This window comes from Setaria viridis, chromosome 5 (genome assembly GCF_005286985.2).
Source record: "Setaria viridis chromosome 5, Setaria_viridis_v4.0, whole genome shotgun sequence".
NCBI classification, from domain to species: domain Eukaryota; kingdom Viridiplantae; phylum Streptophyta; class Magnoliopsida; order Poales; family Poaceae; genus Setaria; species Setaria viridis.
This window is the reverse complement of record NC_048267.2, coordinates 26039792-26054173: the sequence shown is the minus strand read 5'-3', so window position 1 is coordinate 26054173 and position 14382 is coordinate 26039792. Positions and strand designations below refer to the sequence as shown.

General features: G+C 46.3%; 1 protein-coding gene across 1 annotated transcript; it reads right to left on the bottom strand.

Moving 5' to 3' along the window:
• Positions 1 to 3013: 3013 nt before the first annotated feature.
• Positions 3014 to 6944, bottom strand: LOC117858938 (uncharacterized). The gene is made up of 3 exons (XM_034742098.2): positions 6164 to 6944; positions 5614 to 6016; positions 3014 to 4205 (listed from the first exon to the last, which is right to left on the bottom strand). The coding sequence occupies exons 1-3, from the start codon at positions 6252 to 6254 to the stop codon at positions 3389 to 3391; spliced, it is 1311 nt and encodes a 436-aa protein (XP_034597989.1). The 5' UTR covers positions 6255 to 6944; the 3' UTR covers positions 3014 to 3388.
• Positions 6945 to 14382: the final 7438 nt, after the last annotated feature.

Genomic DNA, 14382 nt, shown 5'->3' with positions numbered 1-14382 from the left:
TGATGCCACTTATTTATTTGGACCAGTAGCAATGATATATAGACCCCGTTTGTTTCCGCTTATAAGCGACTTATCGGTGAAAATAAGCGAGAATCCCATCAAACGTTTTGCTTATTTTCACCGATTCTCGCTTATGTGGTAAACCGCTTCAGAGATTTGAATTATAAGAAGCGAAAAGCGAGAAGCGAGAAAATCTTCGCTTTGATTATAATTTAAGCGTGGCTAGGAGAAGCGTATCCAAATAGGACCATAGGCAACCTTATCTCAACACAATTCTATACCCAGTCGAGTGAGTGAGTGAATTTCATTTTTTATGAAAGTGAGTGACATTTAAGATGTATTTTTTAATCTATATGACCTTTCTTTTCTAAGGATTTACTCCCTCCGTCCCAAATTGCTATTCATTTTAACTATTCTAGTGCATAACATTTGCTACATATCTAGGCATACCATATATCTAGATGCATAGTAAAAGCTATGTAGCTAGAAAATCCAAAACGAATAATAATTTGAGACGGAGGAAGTAGTTTGTATAGTTAGTACGGAAAATACCTTATGATCCGATATGATTATTAGTCCAGTTAACAAAATCGCTAATTGTCCCATCACCCATGACTTACCAAAACTACTAATCAACTCTTTTGCAATCTAAAAAAATCGTTGTTCCTGCTCAAGCACTGATAATTACACAATTTCACCAAGCAAAACAAATTTATCATTTTTTTGTTACTAAGAATGAGCTAACACATATAACTACAAGTATACAACGGTAGTATCGTTGTAATAAGCACATGATATGTATTTTTACCGTACTACTATACCATCATGCATTCATGCGCCATTGGAAACCCTACAATAAAAGGGCCACACTGGCATGCTGTGATCGATGCTCTTTGTCATGTCATCTTCACGGCCTAACATGGCCTGTGCAAACCTAGTGCAACACATTATCAGTGCCCCTGTGCCAGCAGGGTTACTGTTTCCACTAAAGAAAATAGTATTCGTACTGCACACACATTCATTATTTTGACTGTTAATTTTTTTAAAGTATTTAATTGATCATATGAAAGTCACATAATTGGATTTATTTTTTGCAAAAATAATTTATCACACAATAATTTACGTATGGTTGTTATCTCATTAAAGATATATATTATACATATAGTGGTTAACATTGTATATGAAGACCGTGTTGATTACAAACTGCCATATATTATTTACAAACAGGATTATATTATTACAAGTTCACAATGCATAAGACACATATCACTAGTATGGTTTCCTGAGTACCTCGCGGTTGAAGACTGGGAAGCATAACAAAAAAAAAACAAAGAAAACTAAATCGATTGGAAGTGTGTGTAGTCAATGAATGAGTACTATGACGGTTACACATATTTGAGCTTTTCTATCATCCATAAAGGCTCACCGATCTAAAATATATGGGACATGTGTTTGTCCTAAGTCAAACTACTATAAATTTAAATTTATAGAAAAGAGTATTAGCATCTACCACATCAAAGAAGTAATTTACGAAAATATATCATAAATATTTTTCTTATCTTCAATAAACATGATTAACTTAATAATAATTTGACATAGAACAAACTTAGAATCCCTTGCAAGTGAGAGGCACCAAAAATTAATACAATAGGTATTAAAGTTTATTAGTACCTCCAATACCAAACTTAAATTATAATTGGTAAATCTTGCTACCTTTTTCAATGACTGTAAAAATCTATTAAGAATTTAAATGTTCGCGTTCCTGATAAAATTTATTCACATGTATCTTTGCAATAACCTAGTATTTTAACAATGTTTTAGTAGATAGAAATCATTATGTAAGGACTATATTCAAAAAAAGTTTTCGGAAGTAAACTTTGTCCTTGATTTATCTTTAAATACATTATCATTTGTTACAAAATCAATATCATATTAAAGATATGTGAAACACAAGTAGGGCAGTAGAAATTTAGATATTAACATGCATATGGTTTGACTAATTGCAGTAAAAACTTATAACGTTTTACTTTGTCAAATTCCAATAATACACCCTGCATAAAGAACCTGATGGAATGGAATATTATCTAGCTAATAATTGACGAGTGCTCATTCTAAACATTCCATTATTGATGATGGAAAATTTTGCTGTTCATAATTCAAACAAGAGAGTGAAATTTCTACGATGCCAATTTAGTGTAGTGTAGCTTGAAATCAAAGAATAAAGTAACAGAGGACAACAGGGTAGCTTTGACTTTCAGAATTGTTGGTAGGTAAATTAAAACCAACACCATAAAATATGACATGCATCCTGGCCTCCTGGGTGTGGATATATGGTGGATGCGCACATATATACAAAATATGTAAACTATAATGTCCCTAGTAGTAGTAATATCTTTTAACGAAAAATGTTGGGAAGACTCTACACTGCCCTTCTGGTAAATAAACTACCGATAAAAGACCCACAAATGGCAGAGCGCCAAAGTAAGACCAACAGATTAGTTAGTTTTCTGAATCAAAGGAAAATTCAGATCATATGACAAGATTGAAACTGAAACCATTAGAATATTGGCTACAGTTGCAAAAGTTGCAGGCGAGAAAGCACCGCCCACATACATACACACGCTTTTCCAATATTCTCTTTCTCATTCCATCCGGCATCCAGCATGGAATAATGCCTGCCCATGACCAATAGGTCCAATACCAAACAAAACCAAGTCACGGGCGAACAGTAGCCACCACCGCCCTGTACGTGGACTGATTGCACGACACAGTACACAGACAGCCTAGGCGCGCACATAGGAGTATGTAGTATCGATAAACAAAAAAAAAATGTCACGGCCAAGTAGGCCACATTTGTCTTGTAGACCAAAGAATGCACCTATTGGTAGTCTGGTGGTCTACAGTCTACACACAAGGACTCCAGTTCATTCACACAATCTACTAGTCATGTCACCAAAATCATCCCAAAAGATTTACTAGGCATGTAAAAATGTAATATGGATGAAATGACAAATTACCAAAAGAGATGATGATGCATGCATGTATTATTACTGTCGCATACTATTGTTTCCCCTTGATTCGAGCTTAGTTTACAGTTGATCGATCTCTTCTCCAACCACCCCAAAAACCCAAAAAATTACAGACTCCCTGCACTGCTGCTGTGCTGTCGTCCTCCATCCAGTGTTCGAAATGTTGTTGATCGCTTCGCTTGCATGATCATCAAGTTGCAAGATGAGCTTACCCAACTCAAAATGCATCATGGTGCACTGGCCCTAGCTAGCTATGGCTCTGCACACTGCAGCTGCGATCAGATGCGAGGATGGTGACCGATGACGACTGGTGGGAGGAAGAAAGTAGCTGGCCAACAGGGTAGCTAGCTGGCGAGCTATTAGCTATGGCTGCCCATGCCGTGCCATGGCTCGTTGCTGCTTTGCTGCTGCTGAGCCGGCGCCTGCGCATGCTGCTGCGGCTCGTAGCAGCCCATGTCGGCGTTGGCGGCGACGGCGCCCATGCACGAGGAGTCGAAGCCGGCGAGGCCGAGGATTTCGCGGTGGGAGAAGGCGCGCAGGCCCAGGAAGTCCCTCGTCATGCCGTCGCCTCCCCGGCCGGCGCCGGCGCCACCGCCACCGTCCTCGCCGCCGCGGCCACGGGCCGGCTGCTGCGCGTTCAGGCCCGGGAGGCCGAGCCCGAAGGTGGCGCTCCCGGGGGCGCTCGTCGCGGGGCCCGCCATCTGGGTGTAGTGCGCACCCGCTCCTCCGGCGCCAGCGCCGGCAATGGTGGCGCCCATCTGCGCTGCCTTCTGCAGCAGCGCAGTGGCCGACAGGTGCGCCGACGCGGCGGGCAGCTGCGGCGGCGGCGCGGACGTGGCCGAGCTCTGGGCGGCGGCGTGGCAGAGCGGCTGCAGCAGCGGATGGGCGTGGTGGTCGTAGGTCATCGCCGGCCACGGCGGCATCTCCGTCTTCATGGCGTAGTTGCAGTGCTGCTGCGGTTGCGGCGGCTGCATGAGCTCCTGGTGGTGGTTCTCCTGCAACGCGGCGAGGTCCTGGACCTGGTGCTGCTGCATCACCTGCGGCGGCGGCGAGAAGAGCAGCGGGTGGTGGTGGTGCGCCGGCGCGGCGGCGGCCATGGCGTTGAAGCCGATAGCCTTGGCGCTCTCCTCGGTGAGCGCGTCGCAGAAGGCGCGGTGCGTGATGAAGCTGTCCCGCCTGCATGCGATGCAAAAGGACGAATAGAATCAAAATCTTTATCCCCTCCTGCTGCGCGGATCAGAATTCAGAGATCAGAAGCAAAAAGGAAAAGAGAAAGCAGCTACTGTAAAAGCAAAAGCTCCCGTTTCATCTCATTCACCTGTCATGGCTATGCTACGCTACGCAATGCAATGGTGCCGTCTGTGAGTGGTGAAGCCAGGAGCCCAGGAGAGGTGGGAGACGAGACTCATGGGAGAGAGAAGGGACATGACAGGAGAGAGAAGAAGGGTGCTCTAGTCATGCAGCTAGCTCTAGGCAATGGTTAGCGTAGGATAGCGCTACAGCAATAGCATTGGGGCGGGTGATCGAGATGGAAAAGCGCCTAGGCTCTGCAGAGAGATTCACATGTCTGACGAGTTATCTCCTCCCCTCCAGCCATCCTCATCATCGAGGATCTCTCTCCGTGTCCTATGCACCATAGGTCCATAGCTCTTCTCTTGCTCTTCTTCTCTCTCTCATCCCAAGCTCTCCCTGCCACTCCTAAAACAAAGAGAAATATTCACACGCACACGATACAGACACGCGCATGCGCCCAAGCTGAGCTAGCAGTAGGCTGCAGTAGCTCAACCTGTTTGCCATTGGGTTCTGCACCCTGCAGCTTCTGAATCCTCATCCATGGCCGCCCCGAACAAAAAGAAAAGAGCAGAGGGGAGGGTCTCAGAAAGTGGTCCATCTTTCTTTCCATGGACACATGATGCCCTTCGGCCTTGCCTTCCCCGATCTTCCTCTCTGATGCAAGGCCAAGCTAGTGCAGTAGCAGCACTGCACTGGTGTTTGCTGTAGTACCATATCATCCTAGCTAGCCTGACACATTATTCCCTCATTAATCAATGCCCTAGCTAGTTCAATCCTAATCCCCATTCCCCACAAGGTACACTCCTCTCAATCAAGCATCAGCAGCCAATCTCATGGATCTGATTAAGAGCTACTAACTGCTAATTGTCACCCAATCCATCCATCCATCCATATCAATCTCCTCAGCAGTGACCACACCCTCCATCCAAATGAGAAAGAGAGGACCAATCAAGGTTAGAAAGAGAACAGGTTGACTAGTGCACACTGGAGCCGAGTCAGCCTGGCAGAGCCGCATGCTCACTGCTACTTGTTGCTTGTCTCCACCCGATATCATCCACAAGAATCGGCAAGAACTGAACCATACTAGTACTGGAATTAGAAGTTGTCAGAACACGGATGATGACATGATGTGCAGTAACCTTGATCTTGGTCACGGGATTCTATCCTACCAATTCTTGGTTGGTGCAAATGGAACCGGCTGCAGCAATGGATCATATCGATCTAAGAGAGAGAAGGAGAGATCGGCAGAGAAAGAAAGAGAAGGAAATCGGTGGATCGACCGGGGCCGGACCTGGAGAAGACGGTGCCGCAGTCGCACTTATACTCCCTGGTGCCGCAGATCTTGGAGTGCGCCTTCCAGTCGGAGTGCACGGCGTACTTCTTGGAGCACTTGTCGCACTTCCACTTCTTCTCGCCGTGCTTGCGGAAGAAGTGCTTCTTGATGCCGGTGAGGTCGCCGAGCGCGCGGGCGGGGTCGTGGTGCACGCAGGACGCCTCCGGGCACACGTACACCTTCTTCTTCGGCGCCTCCTTTCCCGTGCCCCGCTGCTTGAGCTTCCACGGCAGGTTGTGCCCCCGCCGGTGCAGCTGCAGGTTCTGGTCCCGCTGGAAACCCTTCCCGCAGATCTCGCACACGAACCGGTTCGTCGCCATCAGCGTCGCTGGCGACAGCGCCACCACCTCCGCGTCGGGGTCTGCAGTAAATTTGACATTTTCATGGGGATCGTCAGGCAACAACAAGAACGAAGGACTCGCTCATGATGAACCAATTACATACAAGGTGAAGAGAATAGATTAAAGGAAGATCGTCGTCATCCCATCGTGTGTTCACCACCACCTACCGGGGTTGCCTGGGAGGCTCCGCTTGCGCTTGTTGCCGGAGACCGGCGGCGCGTCGGGCCCGGCGGAGGCGGAGGAGGTGAGGTTGGACATGCTGCGCTCCTGACCCGCGGCTTCCGCTTATCCTGCTGGTGGCGGTGGGACATCAAGTGAGCAAAGCTGAAGCCAAGAGGCTAGCTTGGCCTGATCTTGCTCTTGCGCTTGGATACTTGTATATATATAACTAGGGAGGGATGTGAGGCATTTAACTCGTCGAGAATGGAGGAGGAGGATGGGGCAAGGCTCCGAGGCAGGCAGGCAGGCAGCCCAGGGAGGGAGGAGGGGATAACGAGGAACAGCAAGCAACACGGGAATCAAGGAGGGACAGAACGAGGGGAAAACTGAAACTGGGTGGTCAATGACTGGAAAGCAATTGCAGATTCTATCACTCTCCCCTCTCTCTCCCTCCTCTCTCCTGCTGGCTTCTTGCTTTCTCTCTCTCCACTCCTCTGTGCTGTGCAGTCGATCAGCGGCAGATGGGCACAGCTGTCTATCTATCTAGAGCTGGCAGCAGCCGTGCATGCAACGAGCAGGGAGGTAGGGAAGCAGCAGCCATGGCCGGCCGCCGAGGACATGGGAGAGGAGGGAAGAGGAACAGTGTCAGCGGAGAAGAAAGGGGAAGGAGAAGCCGGCCAGTGGCTCCAAAACCGACCCGAGCTTTATCTATCTGCCTCTCGCTTTAGGCCAAGTCCGGGAAGAGAGAGATACTGAGGGAGGCTGCCAGAAAAGATAAAAAGGCTCAGCGGCTTGCCCTCCTTTCATGCTTGCTCTCTAGAGGAAAAAAAAAGGTGGATGAAAAAAATACAAACAAAAGAAAGACTTTTCTTCCTCTCTTTGGGCAACCAATTACTGCATTCTAATTTTGGGGAATGGCCAGTACAAATCAGTAAGTACAATTTTCTTTTGGGGACAGAAGTTGGTACGAGCTGATCGATTGAATCAGCAGCAGCACGAGTAGAATAGTAGATGACCAGTTGTATCCTATAGCTCAGAGATGAGGAGCACACAACACAAGCATGCGTTTCCACCACCGTGTACCCACACATGTACAGGCCACAGCTCACTGCTCACACACACACACACCACACCACACTGGGTAGCAAATGGCAATGCTACACTGATGCTGAGCTTTCTTGTCTTTTCCCTTGTCTCCTTACAAATGTGGCACCAGATACTACTCCCTCCCCTAGCTCTCTCCACCGTCCACCCGCTCTCTGATGAATCCCCTTTTCTTTATGTACCCTCTACATCACCTACTCGGTTGGTACACCATAGATACATGATCAATCCCCTTTGTTTCTATCTGACTATCTCTCCACAGGGAAAATGCACATATTTATTTTATTACTGTCTTGTTTTTTTCAAATGAGTTTTGAAATTAAAAATTATTTAAAGTTAAAAAATTAAAGATTATTCTAGGGCCAAAATGATACATACAATAGCTCTCCTACATATGATATGATGCGGTGCATGCACCAACCATAGTGCATGCACGTCACTCTGTATTGTACAGATATTTGCATATATATATATATATATATATATATATATATATATATATATATAACCATGTGAGTTATCTACTTATTTTGCAAACTTATAATTTCCCTTGATGAGTCATCTCTGACCCCCGGGCGTATCATGTTTGGCCATAATTCAAAAATGGAATCCCTATCTTTGCCATGGACCAGTGTTGGGTTGGGTCTGCAGTTGATCCTACCTACAGTACTGACGGGCTCACAAATCACAGTGCAAGCTCGCAGTCCAGTTTTCAGTTTCTTTTTCCTCGTTAAGGCATACATTTGAAATGAACAAGCATTAAGTAGACCCTTCCTTTTCCTGCTCAGTTTGGGCGTGATTGGTTGTAGTTTGCTCCCCAGTTCAGGATGCTCAGGCTGTGCAGGACTGAAGCAACCAAACTGAGATTGTATAGGTAGTCGTGTTTGGTTGTCTTGCCTGATCATCCTATATAAAGCGAGTTCTTGTTTGGATACATGCAAGTACTAAAGTTCTAGGTAACTAACACATGAGCCCTTTGCCATAAGTGCACCAAATCATCGCGGCCTGCGAGGGAAGTTCAGCCTTCACTCATGAGAGGAACAAGAGCTGAAGGGCACCGGAAAAACGTACCGCGGCAACCAAACAAGCGGTCAGACAGGACGGCCTCGTCTGGCCAAGCAATCACGCCCTTTGAGATTGGGCAAAGTACAACGCAGAATCATGAGGTTTCAAATGGTCTAGGCTCTGGAGTCTGGAGACCTAGGGAGGGCACAGCAAGTCATAGCATTATCGGTGCATGCTTAGCTTATACATAGCAACCACACAAACAAGAAAGAACCTCCTCTGTCTCCATGGATTCAATCACAGGTCATGTAACAGTGCTGTGTATGCACACCAACAGTAAAGTAGCAACGGTACCCAGGAGCAAGGCCTGGGAGTTTTTGGTACCTCAAAAAGATAGAGGCGTATTTTCCAAAGTTAGCCGGTGACTGCAGGAGCCTAGCTCCCCAGGAACCTACCTCTCTCACATGTGAGTTGTGTGTGACACAGGAGAATCAAACAAAGCATGAAGCCAGGTGTACTTTTTTACTGCAGGTAAAACTTGGGGCACTCCAGCAGAATCTTCAAAACAGAATCAAGAAAGCTTGTTGGAGTAATAAAAAGAGAAAGGAAATTGGAGTTGTACTTCTGCATCAAGCTCTGCCGCCTTTCCTTAAAATTTTTGGCATCGTGATCTTGGTCTCCTTGAGAACACCAAAGATTCATGGACATGCATGATTTGCCCACTCGACTGAGCATTCCAGTGTCTCGAGAAACTGCTGGGCGGTCATCGCAAGAAATGAATAATGGTTAAATATTGGTTCATTGGGGTTTAATTTTTTTTTTCTCTTTCAGGTTTTGAGTTTTCACGAAACATAAGTAGCTACCCAGATGTTTGCACGCGATACAAATATACAATCATTCTTACGAAGAGGCATGTCGCCATGACAGCATGACACGTTCATGAGACACATACTGAGTTTTCAACCTTAGGTTTACTCTCTAGTGGATAAAAGATACAATCACCTCGATCATTGTTTTTACTAGAACTCTTCGCCTGAAAGAAATTTACCAGCCGGCACTTTATGCATGCTACTGTTTTGGCTGTCAGTCGTGTGATGAGGCAAAATGCGACATGCAACAGTGACACACTGTTTCACCTCTCTTTCGAGCCATGGTGCGGTGCAGTGCATTTATGCGTAGACGGGAATCTCTCGGAAAGGGCAAATATACTGCTCCTCGAATCCTTGATGGGTCTACAGTGCAAGGCAGACTGCACAAAAAATATATTCGCAGCTCATGATTTGATTTCATTTTTGTACTCTCTTCAACGAAATGAGTTTTTATATATCTGCTAAAAAAGATTTCTAACAAACAATAACATGCAAATACTGTATAAGAATTGTTTTCTTAGAAAGCGTAGTTTGTCCTACTGTTCGGTATTCAAAGTTACACTCTAACGATCGTTTTCTTATACAATATATTTATAGCTTTAAAATTAATATAGTAGGAAAGCATTTTGAAAAAAAAATATTAGATCAATTTAGGAGGAGTGCACGACCACACCTCCAACCCTAACCAATTGAGCTAGGCTCACCAAAGCATTGTGAAAATGCAAGTATAGTCGTACAAGTCTCATGCACTAAATATACCTATAATTCCACTAAATATACTTGCATTGTGAAAATGCAAGTATAGTCGTACAAGTCTCATGCACTAAATATACTTATAATTCCACTGAATTAAATATTAAGTAAAATTTGTAGAGATAACTTTTGAAAAAACAATGTATCTTATAGGTTTGAACGATGAATTACATAACAATAGGAATCTATGATGTAGGATCCACGGGCCCGATGAAGAAAGCGTGATCTCATAGCGGGAGATGTTATGTGCCACGTATTGTCATACATACAACCCATGGTGAGACCTGAACTTTTTTTCTTACTCTTCTAGAATATTTTTTAAATTCTTCCGGGAACAGCCTATCTGGTTTAAAGTTTAAACAAGACTTCACCATAGTTGAAGTATTTTCCGGCCAGTGGCTGAAAGAGGTGGACAAGTCTTAGAGTGGAGCAATCGAGAGGCACAATGGGAATATGAACAGAATAACTTGTGATGTAATAGCAGCTGAAAAGCACTGGCACAAAAAAAAACTACTATACTATAGCCGATAGGTGACAATGACTTGATAGCAAGTACTGCCTACGATATGTCCCAAACTCCCGTTTGCCTTGACAATTGGCTACAGTACATGAGAGAAAACACCTAAGGTAGTTGCATATGATTAACGAGAATTGTCAAGGCAAATGGGAGTTATGTTCTCTTTCAAAGATGATGAGCTCACATTTAAGCTCGGCAGCGCTAAATTCAAGAGAATGAAGGGAGTGCACTCTAACGATATCCGTGTTATTTGTTATCCACCGTAAGAGTGGTTATTTTCCTAACAGTTTCTTCTTAATATGTGACCAACAGTTTTAGTATATTGTTAGCTACTCCCTCCGTCCTAAATTGTAGATCTAAATATAGTGTATGTCTATATGCATACAAACATCTATAAACTCAGAAAAGCTAAAACGACCTACAATTTGAAGCGTAGGGAGTATTATAAAATAAATAAAATACACGTACGGTCTCCAAACTTGTATGTTATCCAAATCCCTAAACTCTTACTCCCCTTTGGAAGAATTTTGAAGGATTTCAATCATAGGAAAATTTCCTATGTGTCCCTTTCGAACAAAGGATTGTATCCTATGAAATTCCTTTGGATTCTTATGGGATGCATGAATCCATAGGAATTTTGGAGGAAAACTAACATGAGGTTCAACCTCTTCAAAATTTTCCTTTGTGTCTATCTCTCTTCTCGTTCCTTTATTTTTCCTATGTTGCCTTCAAACACTCTATTACAAACTTTCCTGCATTATCAAATCCTATAGGATTGCAAATGTTATGCAACTCTATTCCTATGCTTTTCCTATCACTACTATCACTAGTAGAGAAATAACTTTCCATCCAGAGACAAACGTCTCGGTTGTTTTTGGACCCGACACTAAAGAAGCATTAGTCCTGGGTCTAAAATTCGTAACTATGGGAGCTCTTTTAGTCCCGGTTGGTGGCTCCAACCGAGACAAAAGTCGAGCTTTTAGTCCTGGTTGGAGCCACCGGCCGGGATAAATGAAATTAGTCCCGGTTGGGGGCTCCAACCGGAACTAAAGGGATCCTTTTAGTCTCGGTTGACGCCACCAACTGGGACTACATCCCCCTTTTTTTATTTCCCTTCAACTTTTTTTTATCTCTCCCAACCGGTCTATCCTTGTCTCCTCCCTACACCTCACCACCGGCCTTATCTTCCCCAACCCACCGGCTACTTCGTCTCTTCTCCCTCCACAGCCTCCTCTCTCCTCCCTCCCCAACCTCATCCTCCTCCTCCCTAGCTGCTCCTCGAGCGAGATGCTCACTGTGTGTGGTGCAGGAGGCCCCACACGGCGCGGTCAGGCAAGCGGCGCGGCTCGGCGCGGGTGGGCGGCAGCGTGGCATGGGTGAGCGAGCCGCTGCTCCGACGCGGCACGACGTGGGTGGGCAAGCCACTGCCGTGGCGTGGCTCGGCGCGGCGTAGGCACCCCAACACAGCACGACGCGGGCGGGGATCTCCTCTGCGGCCTCCATGAGCTCCAGCCGATTGGTGAGAAGCTCCCGTTTGTGGATACAAGAAGTTGGTGAATGATTCATTTGTGAGTAATCCAATAGTGTATGATTTGTTTGTCAATGATCCATCTGTGCTTGTGCTGGTCGCGTTGTGAATCAAATTGAACTCATGTGTTGTCTCTGTGGAGTTGGAGCTCGAGGAGGTGGTGGTTGTGAGTGATCCAATAGTGTATGATTTTTTTTGAATAATTCGTTTGTGATTGTGCTAGTCGCGTTGTGAAACAAATCAAACTCATGTGTTGTCTCTGTGGTGGACTTGGAGCTCGAGAAGGTGGTGGTCATGGCGGAGCTGCAAGGGCGGCAGCACGAGCAGGCACGACAGGGGCCAGACGACTGGCTCGCAATTTTTTTATTTTTATGGAAGTCTTTTATCCCAGTTGGTAATAGTAGGCTTTAGTCCTGAGTGAAAGACCCGGGACTAAAGATGGGGACCTGTAGTCCCGGTTGGATTTTCGAGACCTATGTGTCTCTCCAACCGAGACTATAGCTCAATTTTCCACCGGTGTATTCCTATATTTTGATATTCCTTCATTCAAAGAGGCCCTTAAAATGCATTTTTAGGTCCCCTAATAACTTATCAGGGGTATTATCCAATTCCCCAAACTTTCAAAATGCATTATTTTTAGGGTCCAAGCTTGTCTAGTAGTGTTATCTAGGTCCATAAACTCTCAAAATACATCCCATCCCCCAAACTTGTTCCATAGCATCATTCGGGTCCTTAAACTCTAAAAATGCATTTAAAGACTCTTGAATTCGTGACTAAGGGATATGGGTACCCCATGGGTCCCCACCGACTAGGATACTGGCCGGTCCTGATAAGTGGGCCCGCCCGACTAGAACGTGTGGGCCAAGGATGTGAAGATACTTGGAGCACATGTCGAGGAGGCCGAGCGATTCAAATCAGCTCGGATATTGCGAGATACTTGTTGTAATCTGACTCAGATTGCTTTCCATGTAACAGCCGACTAGATTAGATTCAAACTGACTTGTAACCATAGGTCGTCAGCCTATATAAGGTGGCCAAGGGTGCCTCCCTAGGACACGTCAACACTCCGCGAAGCATACCAGCAATACAATCCAACAAAACACAGGACGTAGGGTATTACTCTCCAGAGGCCCAAACCTGTCTAAACTCTAATATTTTCATGATTACCTTGAAGTTCTTGGTCTTGCAATCCTCCTTGCCTACAAATCAACCACTTGGGTAACCTCCTGGTGGACTGCTGGGCTACTAAATCCGACAGTTGGTGCGCTTGGTAGGGGTGATTGTGAGATCCTCCCCAGCGAGCTCGATGGCATCTCACCCCAGTGTCATCTTCCCCAAGAGCATGAAGGACATCCTCGCCAACCCGATCCAGCTTTGCTTCGGGACCATGCCAGCGGATTCCGATTCTGCCGCTTCTTTCATCGACTCGGTATCCATCACCTTCTCGGCGTCCATCACCAGCTCCACAGCTCGGCGTCCATTGGATATGCACCAGCAGAACAAAACCTTCACTCGAGAATCATCACGCCGCTTGCCCAGCAGGTCGGCAATCTCCCTCTCTCAGAGAGGGTCCCATGCATCCTCGTTGCGACCCACCCACCCATGCCCTTCGACCTGATTGCGGAGCTAGATCACATCAGCAACACCATTGCTGAGTGCATCAACCTCTCCGAGATGGTGGTATGCCCAACAAGGTTGGCACAGGGTCCTTCCCGCGCCCCTTTGGTCTGAGGAACTCGGCTGCTGTGTTTTCCACGAAACTCGCGTAGTCTTTTCAGATCCAATCTGAAGATCCACCCGAACCAGCCTAGTTTTCGGACTGTGGCGAGGTGCAGATCCCCCGCATCATCCTGACTTCGAACCCTTATGGAGACGATGTCGAGAGCAACGCCACCACATTGGATCGCAAAGCCTTCATGATCTCTACCGACGATCCACTTAGGGATGGCGAAACCTCTTCTCAGGAAGGTCACAACGCCAGGAACCGGGACTGTGCAGTGTGGCGCCAACGGGACCATGCTGATGCCAAGCAACGCCAACAACCTGCTCCTAACATGGGAGCTGAGGCAGCAGGCGACCAGCGCCGACCACCGCCGACCGCCAACGCCAACCCATCACGCACCAACGATGGTGACAACGCCGACCAGGACGGTGCCCAGGGCAGATGCAAGCACCCTAGGTGCACCCGCAATCTAAAAGCCGACCTCGAGGAGGTCGGCTACAATGTCTTCATCATACCCCAAGCTAACCTGGGGGCTGCTTTCGCCGATCTAGCAAAACTTCTTGACTTTGAGCCATTCCAGCGGATCCGGGCACGTATCCGCGTCGCCAACGCCTAGATCAAAGAGCGGGCCTAGAGTCAATCAAGACACTCCTAGTCCACATCTACCCGGCACTCTCGAAGCCGATCTACTCATAGTAGATCCGATCACCACCGAGGCAACCACGGTA